The sequence below is a fragment of the Anomaloglossus baeobatrachus genome, chromosome 6, assembly GCF_048569485.1.
Source record: "Anomaloglossus baeobatrachus isolate aAnoBae1 chromosome 6, aAnoBae1.hap1, whole genome shotgun sequence".
NCBI classification, from domain to species: domain Eukaryota; kingdom Metazoa; phylum Chordata; class Amphibia; order Anura; family Aromobatidae; genus Anomaloglossus; species Anomaloglossus baeobatrachus.
In genome coordinates this window covers 466,683,411-466,698,606 of record NC_134358.1, presented here as the reverse complement: position 1 = coordinate 466,698,606, position 15,196 = coordinate 466,683,411, and the positions used below count along the sequence as shown (strand labels likewise).

Genomic DNA, 15,196 nt, shown 5'->3' with positions numbered 1-15,196 from the left:
CTATTCTGTGGCTGGAATGGGGTGTGTAGAGTCAGTTCTGTGTCTAAGGCCTGCCATATCTCTTTGGCTGGCAGTGAAAGCAGGTCACTAGCCACTTTCTATGGTCTCCGGGAGCCCACAGCTGCACCCTATCTCAGTCCTCTTCTTCTTCTGGGACTTGCTCTTGTAGGGTCAGGACAACGTTTTCTCAAGACTTTCCATCTTCCCTTTCTTCTTCACATCGGGGTCATTCAAAGAACACAGATTGACTGACTTTTTCTTTGGTAAGTGGTCTTGGGGCTTCTTTGGATGTTCTGTCAGTGAGGGCACTTCTTACTGCTTCCCTTGACTCCTCCAATGTAGGCCTCAACCCTGCTCACCGCGACTCTGTCTGGCAATAGCAAAGCTTCCATCCGTTCTTCTATGGCCTCATGGCGGCGTACAGTTCCATTGGCAGTGATCAAGTCTCTTGTCCTCCACAGAGTAGATGCTGGCTGCCATCTTGCAGGCTTTAGCGAGAGCACATACATCTGCTTCTTCACAGACAGGCATTTGGGTAGCGACTGCTCTATCAGCACAGCGTCTTCTGCCACCAGCACCATACCCATGTGGAACCGTCTTCTTGATGCACATCTTGATCCATCCGCAAAGGGGTTAAGTCAGGGTCCAAAGGTGTATCCGTCACTGTATCGAATCCAGAGTTTCAGCTATGCCAGAGTCGACTACCTCTTCCACCAAGGTGTCAGAGGTGGGACACTCCCCCCTTGGAAGAGGGAGAAGTTCAGCAGGATTAAGGACCGCACACCGGGAGATGGTGACTTTGTCAGGGAGCAGTGATGTCATACGGGCACTGATCTTCAACTGGTGTTTTCGGTAGGTGTTCAATCTGGCTGAGTAGTGTTCAAAGGACTGCTATCTTCTTCCATGGCAAACAGGTAGAATGACTTCTGGGCTGGAGATGATGTGATGATACTCTTCAGGTGACTGTGACTGTAGCACATCTGTATGTGGGGTGATCTTGTAAGCTGCTAGATTCATCTCCATACGTCTTGCCATTTGAAGGAGGGTGTCCTGGTCTTTACCAGCTGTAGTTTACATGTGGGCTCTCGGAGACCTGATACAAAGGACTATACCCAGGTTTGTAAGAAAGAGCAATGGGTGTAAGTTGGGGTCAGGAGAACACATAGAAACTCTAAAAACTAAGACTCCCTAAAACCCCGGGGAAAGAGAAAAGAGCACAAGAGGGTTTGGAAACTACCAGCAGCACCCCCTGACTACATCTACACAACTAGGAAAAAGCAGTGGAGCGTATCTACTCTACCTCTCCTGTGCTAACCCTGTAACTGGGGGCCCTGCACTCTCCCTCTTCCCGACGGTAGACCTGATGGTGGTCAGGGTCGAGCCTCCAGCGTATCCCTCTCTCCTGTCAGACCCTGCAAACTAAGACACAAAGGATTACTGGGTGCTGTCAACGAAAACTCTAATATATGTCAACTCCTGATGATCAATGTCCCCTTGGGACCACATGATCCTCCACCCTCTCTATCAGGGAACTCTTGTGCAAGATACCGGCAGGATAACATACAAGTGAGAACATCTCAAACCAGGCTAAGCAGAAAAATATTCACTGTCCACCAGGACTAATAGTGAGCAGTCTATATGGTCTACTAACCTGTATACTAGATACAGCAGAAAACAAACAAGCAAAAGTGAAGGCAAGATAGTGGAAAAAACTGCATATATGACCAAAAATGCAGTGTGTGTGTTCCAGGTCCCTGTCTCCCCCCTCTGCAGTCCCTGCTATGTCAGCAATAAACAGAGCAGTGACTTTGGCTGCTAAAACAAAAATGGGGAACTGGGTGTCGGCTGGACTAAAATGGCGTCTAAAGATGAACTATGTAGTGTCTGAGTTAAAACGTCCACTAAAGATAATTACCGATAAGAAACAGCCGCTAAAAGAGGAAGTAGGTGTTGGCCAAAAATGGCGTCTGAAGAGTCCTTGGAGGGAGTGACATGTATTGTGTCATCTACATTCAGCAGGTATTCAATCTGTCACTGGGAATACGGATTATATAGGGACCTCTGGGCTGACCCTGTAACTAGGGACCCTGTACTTGCCCTCATCTCGACGGTAGACCTAATGGTGGTCAGGGCCGAGCCTCCAGCGTATCCCTATCTCCTGTCAGACCCTGATAACTATCCCCATACCATACCCCACCCAGGGCTGAGTGACAGAAAGAAATCTAAATTCAGAACAGAAAATAATGGGGTGGGCTTACGTGGACACAGTGAGCACACAAGTCCACCCTATCTATCAGCTTATGTTTCTTATTTTCACAGACAGGTAAAATACACATAGTGTAGTTGCTAGATTCAGAATTACTCATCAATTCTCATCTAGAATTCTCCATTTCAACATACGTGTGTCATTTACAACTAAACTTCACAGAATTTCATTCACAGGACTGAAATGGAAACTAACACTTCCCTGTTTTGTTTTGTTTTTTTTTTTCCTTCCTTTCAACTCTCCTACGGTGTTTCACACCAAAAACTGCGTACATTATACATAAAACATCTTCCAGTGTCACTTGGGTGATAAGGTACACGCACCCTCACTGTAAACCTGCAAACCTGGCTTCATTACTGACCAGAAAGAATCCCCAGCTTTAAGTGTGGAGAAAACATCTTTCAGGGAAAACTATATATGAGATATTATGTCAGGGAGAGAATTCATGATATACATACACTTCCATGAGAACGGTCTATCGACTACTCAATAATTCCGATTTAAGACCAAAGTTTAGGGGTCTTCCCCAATGTATTCAATTCTAGGTAAGAATACATTGACATCCACTAAAACAAGACCAGTGAGTACGCATACAACGTTCAACTCACTGCTTAGCAGGAAAACCGTATCAGGTAACAGTCTAACAGTCAGGGCTCTTTCACCCACTTTTCCTTAACACTGCACCTGTACATGGACAACCCCCCTTTCAAATCTTCTATCCCCGAAGATCAGGTCCAAGGTATCAAACATCAATTATTGATGACACGTCACTCATAGGTGTATATATCTCAGTGTTCCTTCACAAGGACTGCAGCCTCTTGAGGCTTCCATGTCACATATTTAGGGCGTTCTTGTCTGGGACTATCGGAATAATGGTGCGATGCCATGTGTGGCCTGACGTCCTCAAATAAGGACAGCACCTGTGGTTTACCTCTACTAGGGACAGTGTTGGTGGTGGGGTGGATCATTGTTAAATCATTGTCATCTTCCTGCCCCCCCTCGGTGTCTTCTGTTGCCCCAGCAACAAATAGGCCAGTGGCCTTGGGACTGAAGATGGCTGGAAAAGGGAACTAGGTGCGGCCCAACCTGAAATGACGTCTGGGCAGGCTAGGGAGGGCGTTTGGTGGGCAGGGGGACAAACTACACAAGTCCAACCCTCTGAGGATGACATATAGGGTGGTGGGCATTGCTTTCTAATGGGCTTGGCCACTTCCTGAGGAGCCATTTTCTGAGCTGGTGCAATATAGAAATATCTACCATCTCTATCCCATTCCTCTTTCCAGGCCAATCTTTTAACGTCCTTTGACGTTCTATACCATGCTTCAGCATCCATAAGGAGATCTTTATCTTTCAAGATCCCTCGCTTGTTTAACAAAACATCTTTCCATTCCTTCTCGTTCGCTTACTAATTCTTCTGCCGTTAACTTGACAGGTGTGGACTGATTAGACCCCATGCTTCAAGGGTATACGACCCAAAACTAACACGTGAATCTGGATGTCTGCTATGCCGTAATCCACTTCCTCTTCTGGACCATAGACTATACACATCCACAGAATACACAGAATTTCTACCTCAGTCCACAAACCACAACACAAACGAGCTGTCTTACCAGGAAGGTGTGTCACGTGGGTGATAAAAACCAAATTCACCCTCACTATCTCTTACTTCATGTACTAGTAACCTCTGTTCACACTATATACACCTTCTTTGAACGGTCCGTCCAGAACATCAATAATACTGTTTAAAACCAAAGTCACGGGATTCTGCCAATGTTCCTTCTACCTAGGATCGTAGAGAACATCAAATTCCACCGGATACAGTCAGGGTCTTACCATGACGCTGTACCGGCCAAAACCAATCCCCCTATTGTCTCCTCTCTGTGGAAGACGCACCAGGATTCTGCCAATGTTTCTCCTACCTAGGATCGCGGAGAGAACATCAAATTCCACCAAATACAGTCAGGACTCTTACCATGACACTGTATTGGCCAAAACCAATCCCCCTATTGTCTCCTCTCTGTGGAAGACCACCAGGATACAGTCAGGACTCTTACCATGACACCTGTACCTGCCCTTTAGATTTATCAATTACTGATTATCATCCGGACACGTTACACACCCGTGTATACACTATATACTCAAACAGCATACTTCAAAGCACATTTTTCCTTTTCTCATAGAAGAGACAGGTTCAATATATCAAAGTAGATTCCCGTGACACAACTTCCTCTTTTTGCATAAACCAGTAAGTACGAACAAAGTACATAGAACTTCCTCTTTTTGCAGCCAGCAAGTACTCCACCTGCTGCAAATAGACAGACATCTCAACAGGTAGACACAGGTCAACACAATGACATAACAATAAGGACACTATATACACCATCCAGGTGGCTGATCTCACCTGCAGATATAACCATATATATTCATATATGCAGCGTATATAACAACTTCCTCTTTTTCCCTTGCAGTTAAGTCCGAGAAAAATAAAACAGAACTTCTGCTTTTCTCCTAGAGCAGACAAAACCTCAAACCACATTACATTTCATGTGATTTACAATTACATTACATAAATTACAGACAGCTTAAGGTGAACCTGACCACCTTGGTGTGGGATCTCTTAGGACGGCTTATCTCATGCGAGATGGCGGTCATTAGGTGTCTAGACTGGGACAGCCCAACCCCCCCTTCGAAATGCAAGTACACGCATGAGGTTTGCAAGGTGAGATTATACAAATTTTCTCACCTGCGTTTGGAGTGTGCACCTCCACCTCTCGCGTAGTTGCCTTTCGACTGAAGGTGTCAGCACGGCCGTCCGCCATCCAGAGCCCCGTCCTAAGGTTCGTTGGGCGCCAAATGATAAGGCCGTAATTTAGGTTGATGCAATCTAGTCATGCATCCCTCTTAAACTGTCTGCAGTCCAAATTATGAGTCACTCGTGGTAGCATGCATAACCACCTTTCACACACACCAGAGACGTGCTCAGATATGAATAGAAAGTAAGACTGATTTATTTCCGGAAGTTGTACAAATATATATAACCTTATTGGCTAGGTGCCAAGAATACGTAACACGTCTCCTATTGGATAAAGTAGAACAGCTTATTCTGTGATATACAATTTACTGTAATGTGCTTGGTTCCTCATTTATATTAAGCAATGTCAACATGATTCACTTGTCACAAGAATAGCCCAGACTGTCTGTCTGAGTCTTATGCCAAGAGATATGTGGGGTACAGTTCAAACACCATCTTAAATCCTGTTCTTTATGGATATCTCCATGTAACTCTTATATACTTATATACTCATAATAATTCATAATCTTCTCCATAACAAGACCACAATGAATACTGTAAGAACATAGTATATACTGAGATGTCTTTAAATATAATACACTGCGTTTGTGCTTTTTTAATAAAAAATGAGTCAACATCAGCTAGGACATGGCTGACCATGCATGCGTTATAGGGGTTATTCACCTTTAAGAGCTTTTTTTACTTAAATGTATGTGTTTGAGGCAAAAAAAAAAAATTTTCAATTCGGTTTCATTAAAAACTTTGCACTTTGATTTTCCCAAGCTCTTTGTTTTCCTGTTCATTCAACTTTGATAGGGTTTGTGGCAGAAAAAGACATGGGCCAGGTTCTCTTTGCATATTGTTTTCCATATTGATAGCAAAAAATATCAATATTGCAGTTGTTTTGCATTTTGTCTTATGCAGCCTTCATATATTCTAATACACTGCAGGCTGCTCAGTCCTTTTCAGAGGGAAAATTGTCAGATGAGCTCTGTACACATATCCCTACAGAAATTATGTCTTTTCTTTCTAAATAAGCTATATTACTGTACAATACTGGCTGATGCAGGTTTTCTCCTTGTTTCTTTTTAACAATTTTAATAATTATTCCTGTACTATTTGTATCCCACAAAGACTATTATGGCATTTTTGTATGTAAAATATGATACATGACTGGCACCCAATAAATGACAACTATCTGTGTATACAGATATTTCTGTGTGCAGATGGGTTACAGTGTATCATAAAATGAATCAGTGATCAGATATAAGAAAATTCTTTGCTCATTTTAGATCATTACATTTCTTTACTTACTTCATTATGATCTCATTAATTTCATATAATTTCTTTTCCATTAATTTTTCTAAATTTTTGTAACTCTAGTAATTGATTTAAACTATTAAAAGACACGTCCCATAGTAGTTATCCGCTCCCCACAGTATAGGGAGTGCTCTACTGATTGCTGGGAATCTGTCTGCTGGAAACGCCCACTCTGAAATGCCTCTATACGATGGAGCGGAGTACACGTATGCGCTCCACCACTCTGTACAGTAACTATGGGACTGGTGGAGATGGCCGAGCATTATATCAGGCAGGTTACAAACTGAGAATAAAGACTTTTACCTGTGCTTGATGCTTGCAGCTGAAAAGCAAACAACAGTTTAGAAATAGATTTCCTGAAACATTTAATAAACGTCGCTCAGTTTCGTTGTATGACATTATTAGACAATATTCACGCAACATTTTTTCTCATCTGCACAAAATCAACTAATTTGTTCTTTCTGAAGAAGCGTATTTTACCACGCAAAACGGGCATAATTGGTAGGGGTCTCCAATCCCCTGGGTACTGCTGGCTCTTTATTGGCACTAAGAAACCTTTTTACATTGGTATGTTCATTTTGGAGATTGTTATCCTTTTGTGTTGACTGTGGACATTCTGTGTAATATATGGCCATAGTGCCAATACTCTGTATGTTTATGTGTGTCATCAATTTGTACCTGTATTTTATACTGGACTTAACTTTCTGCATGATGTGCTATCTTTAGCTGCCAGCAGTGGTGTCGTTCTATTGCCCTTTCTTACTCACTTTTATCACTTTGATATAATAAAAAATATTATATTTGCAACTTTTCTCCATCAATTCTCCTTTCTCCTAATTTATTTTTTGTGGTAGTTGCTGCACCTTTAGGGATCACTATATGTGTTTCCCTTCGGTGTTACATATATGCTATTTGTCTATGTGGATTTTGTTTTTCTAAGAATGTCCTTCATTGCCTATAATAACCAATCAGAACTCCTATTAATGACTTGTAGCAAAATAGAAGCAGAGCTGAGATTGGCTGCTATAGGCTGCCTGATAAATATCCAGGCTAACTGTCAAAACAGTCAATATATTGCCTCAGACATCCAAATAGTAATTATGCCGAGGTTATGCACAGGTTTTTGGCGAATAACAGTAAATCGTGGGGTGAAAATTTCCCCTCAAAACATAGTCATGTCTGTCAGCCTTGCTTCCCTATCTTCAGATTGGTCATTCAGCCGTAATACAGCTTTTCTCTTAGGGGTACTTTGCACACTACGACATCGCAGCTGCGATGTCAGTGGGGTCAAATCGAAAGTGACGCACATACGGCGTCGTTGTCGACATCGGAGTATGTGAATCGTTTTTAATATGATTAACGAGCCCAAAAGTGTCGAAATTGTATGATCAGTGTAGTGTCGGTCATTTCCATAATGTCGCTGCAGCGACAGGTACGATGTTGTTCCTCGTCCCTGCGGCAGCACACATCACTGTGTATGAAGCCGGTGGAGCGAGGAACATCTCCTTACCTGCATCCCGGCTGCAATGAGGAAGGAAGGAGGTGGGTGGGATGTTTACGTCCCACTCATCTCCGCCCCCCTGCTTCTATTGGCCGCCTGCCGTGTGACGTCGCTGTGACGCCGCACGACCCACCCCCTTAGGAAGGAGGCGGATCACCGGCCAGAGCGACGTCGCAGGGCAGGTAAGTGTGTGTGAAGCTGCCGTAGCGATAATGTTCGCTACGGCAGCTATCACAAGAGATCGCATGTGCGACGGGGGCAGGGACTATCGCGCTCGGCATCGCTGCAATCGGCTTGCGATGTCGCAGTGTGCAAAGTACCCCTTAGTGTCTGACAGCAATTGTCCAATCAAATTGTATATAAAACTCCACACAATTCGTATACAGGTAAGGTCATATGAGTTACATCAGCTTCTACGTTACCTAAGCATCACCACAGAAATCATATTACCTCAAACATAAGCTTCTTATACTAAGAATGTCCTTTGTTGCCTATAGCAACCAATCAGCTCCTATTAATGACCTGTAGCAAATTAGAAGCAGAGCTGTGATTGGTTGGTATAGACCACCTGATAAACATCCAGGTTAACTGTCAAGACAGCTAAAATATTACCTCAAAAAACCCCACACAGTATACAGGTAAGGTCATGTGACTTACATCAGCCTGTCCATGATAGGAGTCTATAATCTGGGACTGTTCCAAGTTTTTTGTGGGCCCCGAGTGACATATCTCAGTGGCCCCATGTACACATAGAAACGGACATAAACAGACACATACAGCCATACATATATATACATATATGAAGACAAATTCCCTAAACTACACATAAAAATACAAAAATATACACACCAACATATACACTGACATACATAGATTTAAACAACATGCATGCACAAAACACAGATATATTAGAGATATTAATATTGGGAAGCCACAGCAATCTCACTAACCTCCCTCGCTTGTCTCCGTCCAGCTCCTCCTGGGCATGTGGCTGTGCAGGCTGCTGCGTGAGGGGCCATCACTTTAACAGACCTAGCAGCGCACAGTGAGACTGCTGAATATGCATCACAAAGGAGGCTATGGGCAACAGTACATACATCACAGGGGAGTCACAAAGGAGGCTAGGGGCAACAGTACATACATCACAGGGGAGGCTGGGGGGCAACACTATATATCACAGGGGAGGCTGGAGGCCACAGTATATACATCACAGAGGAGGCTGAGGGCTACTGTATATACATCATAGGGGAGGCTGGGGGCTACAGTATATACATCACAGAATGGACTGGGGCTATAGTATATACATTACAGGAGGGGCTAGGGCTAAAGTTTATACATCACAGGTGGGGCTGGGGGCTACAGTATATATATCACAGGGTAGGCTGAGGGCTACAGTATATACATCTTAGGGGAGGCTGGGGATACAGTATATACATCACAGAAGGGACTGGGGACTACAGTATATACAGTACAGGAGGGGCTGGGTCTACAGTTTATACATCACAGGTATATGTATCACAGGAGGGGCTGGGTCTACAGTATATACATCACAGGGGAGGCTGGGGGCTATAGTATATACATCACAGGAGGGGTTGGGGGCTACAGTATATACTTCACAGAAAAGGCTTGGGGCATAGACAATACTGGGAGGCATACACATTACTAGGCAGGCGAACACATTACTAGGGGGCATACATGTTACCGAAAGGCAGGCACATTACTAAGGGGTATACACATTACTGGGGGAAATATACTATACTGTGGGCATACACATTACTAGGGGGCATACACATTACTAGGGGGCATACACATTAGTAGGGCAGCATACACATTACTGGGGGCATAGTTATAACTGGGGGGCACAGATGTTACAGGGGAGCATACACATCACTGGGGAAGAGGGCATTCAGCTATGGTGTTGGGCTCATACAGCTCAGGTGGGGGGCCCCATACAGCTCTTGTGAGGAGTCCCATAGAGCTCTGGTGGGGGACATCATACGGTTCTGGTGGGGGGCCCCATTCAGCTCTCATGGGGGCCCCATACATCTCTGGTGGGGGGCCCCATACAGCTCTGGTGGGGGGCCCCATACAGCTCTGGTGGGGGGGCCCCATACAGGTCTGGTGGGGGGGTAGGGGGCATATTGCTCTGGTGAGGGGGGCCGGGGGCATACTGCTCTGGTGGAGTAATACTGCTCTGATGAGGGGGGCTTGGGCATACTGCTCTGCTCTGGTGGAGCCATATTGCTCTGGGTAGGTGGGAGGAGGCGAGGGGCCACATATAGCGCTGGACCTGAGTGACGTTGCTTGGAACTGCGACTCCTCTCTCCAGTCTCTTCATCTGTGAGACAGTAGCGCAGCATGTCGCGCAGTAGCTCCGCCCACAGCAGAACTTCTGTACACAAGCACCCAGCCATCTGCAGTGAACACTGGGCTGCAGGTGCCAGGTTTAAATGGCTGGCAGCCAGGACAGTGCGGCTGCCACCCTAAGAACTGCGGTTCCCGGAACTCACCCAGGTACCGCACAACTGATCACCACCCCTGACTATGGTGAGTGGACCACCTCAGTTGTCCAGGGCCCCGGTACTTGGCCGGGTGTGCTGGGTGCTGACGCCGGCCCTGTCTATAGTGACAGATCTGTTCCCAGCTCCATTGACTTTAATGTAAGCAGGTTTTTTGGCGAATAACCATAAAGCACAAGGTTAAAATGTTCCTTCAAAACATAGTCTATGACGTTCCTTGAGTCAAATGAGGCATCTGTGCAAAATTTCGTGATTGTAAATGCGACGGTGCGAATTCCTTTAGCAGACATACACACACACATACACTCAGCTGTATATATTAGACTAATTTGAAGTTCTTGTATTAAAATTTATGGTATTTAATTATAATAAGTTAATGATAAGTGCAAAAATCTTTTACATTTGATATGTTCTTTTAACCTAGGACTCCAATAATACCCGGATGTGTTATAGCTGTTGATCGTCACTACTTCCAGAACATTGGGGCATTTGATACAATCATGAATGTTTCAGGAGTGGAAAATATTGAACTTTCTATCCGGGTGAGTTAATAAAGATAAGTACCATATTCTTCGAATTATAAGACGCACTTTTCCTCCCAAACATTTGGAAGGAAAATGAGGGGTGCGTCTTAAATTCCAAATGTAGCTTTCTATGGGATGGAGAATGAGCGCTGTGCTGGCTGCGTGGCGTCGTGCTGGCTGTTGGGGGGGCCATGCTGGCTGCGGTTCTGGTGGCCGTGGTGGCTGTGGTAGGGCCAGTTGTGCTGGCTGTGGTGGGGGTGGTTGTGCTGGCTGTGGTGGGGGCGGCTGTGCTGGCTGAAGTGGAGGCGGCTGTGCTGGCTGCAGTGGGGGTGACTGTGCTGGCAGCTGTGCTGGCTGTGGTGGGGACAGGTGTGCTGTCTACATTGGGGGTGGCTGTGCTGGCTGCGGTTAGGGCAGCTGTGCTGGCTGTGGTGGGGACAGGTGTGCTGTCTACATTGGGGGTGGCTGTGCTGGCTGCGGTTAGGGCAGCTGTGCAGGCTGCAGTGGGGGCGACGGTTCTGCCTGCGGTGGGGGCGGCTGTGCTGGCGGTTGTGTGGGCTGTGGTGGTGAATGTGTGGAGCAGGGCGGTGCGGCGGGTGTCCCAGATGCACTGTTGGCAATGTGGGCTTTAAATAATGTCGCCAAGAGTCAGCGTGTGCGCAGATGTAGCTCTCAGCTCAAGATCTCATTTACACATGTGACGCCGCCTCTGGCCATTGATTTCCCAGCTCCGGACTTAAGGAAAATGGCGCACGGAGGTGGAGCGTGCGCAGATGGGATCTCGGCTTGTCATTGAGCCGAGACGTCAATCAACACATGCATCAATTTGAGGTGCCATTTCTTTGAAGCCTGCACCGCTGACAGCATCTGGGACACTCGCCTGCTCCACAGTCAGCACAGCCACCGCTGCCAGCACAGCAGCCCCTACCGCTGCCAGCACAGCCGCCCCCACCGCAGCCAGCACAGCCGCCCTCATTGCAGCCAGCAAAGCAGCCAGCTTCGTCCTACTCCAGCACCCCCCCCTGCCTCCTGTGACCCCCGCTCCACCATTGCTTCTGGACCCCTCCGGTAAAACACTACCAGAGTATCAGATGGACCCTCCTTTTTTTATATCTTTTTTATCTTTAAATTTGGGGCGCATCTTAGAATCCGGTAGTTTATTTTTACAACTAAAATAGAGTCCACTTTATTTAAACCTGCAAACAGACTGCAGTAACTAACAGAAGCAGTCTGCAGTCTGCATTAAGATTTAAAACAAGTGTAGCCAAATCCTGAAGCACTTTAGTAGTGAAATGCAGCTCGTGCACATGACACAGGGCCAGGTCAGGGAAAGGCACAAACACAAGTATAACTTTTTTGCCACTGCTTCATTTGTGACAAGTTGACAACCATTTTCTTTAGCTAATGACGGGTTTGGATCAATCACACAGATTAAGCTTGCTATTAGATCACCATGACCTACTAAGGAATTAAGGATAAGACCATATTTTCCAAAAAAATATAGCTGTTACAGGGAACTGCTTGTGGCAGCCTGGCAACTGTTAATAGGGCCTTGTACAGACAGGCTTAGCACAAGCCACTTCATCTACCAGATCCCAGGGGTTGCCTTGGTCTTCACCATTTAATCCCTGGCCGATGTAGCAAGATGGCGCCAAGAAGGATCATCATGCGAAGTCAGTACCAGGACGTCAAAGTCAGAGGTAGAATCATTCTGCAGGACAATCATTAGAAAATGGGCCAAGGTGAGAACAAGTTAAATTCAGGTGAAATAGAAGCAAACAGACTGCAAACAACCAGAGTAGTAGTCTCAGACGTTTTAATAAAGAGCAGTGCTGCCTAGATCTCACAGTAGGGAGAAATGCTGACTAGCCAGGAATTAATTCCCAGCCTTACAGGTTAAACAGAACACAAGTCCCAGGAGTAAAACAAGGCTACCGTACTGTTACCTTACATCGCCCACCAACTTATGCCGACACAGAGGGAACGAGCACTGGCACGAATGTGATAATAGCAGGCCATATGTGTCTCCAAAGCATCTTTTTTGTGGTTTCTGACTTGATATCCCATGAAAACTAGTGACTAAAATTGTGTAAATCTGCAGATTCCTGGCACTGTCTTAGGCCCGTTTCACACATCAGTGAAAAACACTGACGTTTTTCATCTGCGTGTAAAACACGCACATGTCCCTCCGTGTGCCGTGAATCACGGCACACGTGGGTTGTCTAAGTGCAATCCGGGCTCCGTTCTCCGTGGCCCGTGATTGCACTTAGAGATTAACTCACCTGTGCGCGCTCCCGCTCTCCATGGTGCTGATCGCTCCCGCGGTGCAGCATCTGGCCGGCGCTGACCCCCGCAGCAGCTGCTTCCGGGTTGGCTGTGTCGTGCATAATGAATATGCGCGACAGTAATGAGCCGGCTCAGAAGCAGCTGGCAGAACGGGCTGCAGAGAGCGTCGCTGGAGCCGGGTGAGTAAAAATTATTTTTATTTTAAAAGCACGTTTTTTTCTGGCACGTGTTTCACGGACCACACCACTGCGTGGTCCGTGGGACATCAGTGATGCCAGAAAAAAATGGACATGTCTCCGTACGGCAATCACGCACACACGGGTACGCCGCACGGAGACATGTGCAGTGAAAAATCACTGATGTGTGAGCAGACCCATTCATTATAATGGGTCTGCGTATGTCAGTGATTCTGGTACGTTTAAAAAAAAGCACAAACGTACCAGAATCACTGACATGTGAAAGGGGCCTTAAGGAACTGCAGATTAGTCCGAAGACATCATTCATTGATCACATCTGCCTAATGCATCCAGTCCTGATGCCTGAATTTACATATTGGCAGAGTGAGACAAGCTAACCTATGTGATTTATAAATTTTAAGTAGGTTGATGCCTCACCCGCAGAGGTGCCTGATGTCAATCTTTTTACCTCATTATGTCATTTTGGGGTTGTGTGCATGTGCTAGATTTCAGTTTCTCCAGGGATTCACCAAAGCCCCTGACATCAACCAATGCCAAAGCATTCCAGGATTAAACGTCCTACAATGTTATGTGCAATAAGATTCTTTTGGTTCCTTATTAGAGATGGTCGAATGGCGAAATATTCGGGTTTGCATTATTCAAGTCAAATAATTGCTATTATTCATGTATTCGTCACAAATAGCAAGTCAATTGGAAACTCAAATAATTTTCAGAAGAAAGTGGACCTGGATGGGCTGTAAAAATGCTGAAATTAATGGAAAATTGCTGACATTGAGTGGGAACAGCATGGGGAAGATGCTTGGATGCATTTCTGACTCACATTTGGTTTCTGGGAATAATATTGTCAGAGTATTATGAGGATTAAAGCAGGACAGACTTCCAGGTCCGCTCATTAGATCTCATACATATGCATTACTTGTTTTTTAAAATAAAAGATTTTTGTGTTTATTTGTTTTTACTTACAGCATTAGTAATGGGGGGGGGGTCTCATAGATCTCTCTCAATTACAAATCTAGGGCTTAGTGGCAGCTATGAGCTGTCATTAACCCCGTATATTACCCCGATTGCCACCACACCAGGGCAATCGGGGTGAGCCAGGTAAAGGGCCAGGATTGTCATATCTAATGGATGCAACAATTCTGGGTGGCTTCAGGCTAACATTTTTAGCCTGGAGGGGCCAATAGCCATGGGTATACCCAGCCTGAGAATCCCAGCCCCCAGCTGTAGGATTTATCTTGCCTGGGTATTAAAATTGGGGAGATCACACCCTTTTTTTATTATTATTTATGGATTTAAATATGTTTTTTAAAAGCCACATGGGGTCTCTCTTATTGTATTATACAGCCAAGAGAAAGCACATGGCTTGGAGCCGCAGTCTATTGCTATATGCTTTATCTGTGCTGGGTATATATATATATATATGGGATACCCTGCAATATTTTATTTATTTTTTTATTTATTTTTACAATCCATTAGGGGACTCAGACAGCCTCTGGATGGCATCCAATCAGAGATACCGGCATGCCGCAGTCTGACTGCAGCCAATCACAGACGGCGCCAGAGAGGGAGAGTGGGGGAAGCAGGTCATATGTAAGAGATCTAATGAGCATACCCCTTAAGTAGTGTGACAGCCACAGGGAAACTCAGTAAGTCATTTTTTTCCACTGCGCCTCCCAATTACAGTAATGCCAGTGGCAAAGATGGTTTTGGCATTCCTGTGATTGGAAGGCAATCCCAGCATGTTTAGTGGATGAAAATCTGTGAGTACTATTATGCCGTAGTCTTTAAATAT

At 45.4% G+C, this 15,196-nt stretch overlaps 1 protein-coding gene across 3 annotated transcripts in view; it reads left to right on the top strand.

Annotated features, from left to right (window-relative positions):
* The window catches only part of GALNT15 (polypeptide N-acetylgalactosaminyltransferase 15), a 120,031-nt gene that overhangs the window by 24,569 nt on the left and 80,266 nt on the right, over positions 1 to 15,196 (top strand). For all 3 annotated transcript variants that reach the window (XR_012724367.1, XM_075315307.1, XM_075315306.1), the window contains exon 5: positions 10,822 to 10,939. Coding sequence is in view for 2 of the 3 variants with exons in the window: in XM_075315307.1 (XP_075171422.1) it covers positions 10,822 to 10,939 (118 nt within the window). In the remaining variant the exon portion in view is untranslated. The remainder of the gene's footprint in view (positions 1 to 10,821; positions 10,940 to 15,196) is intronic.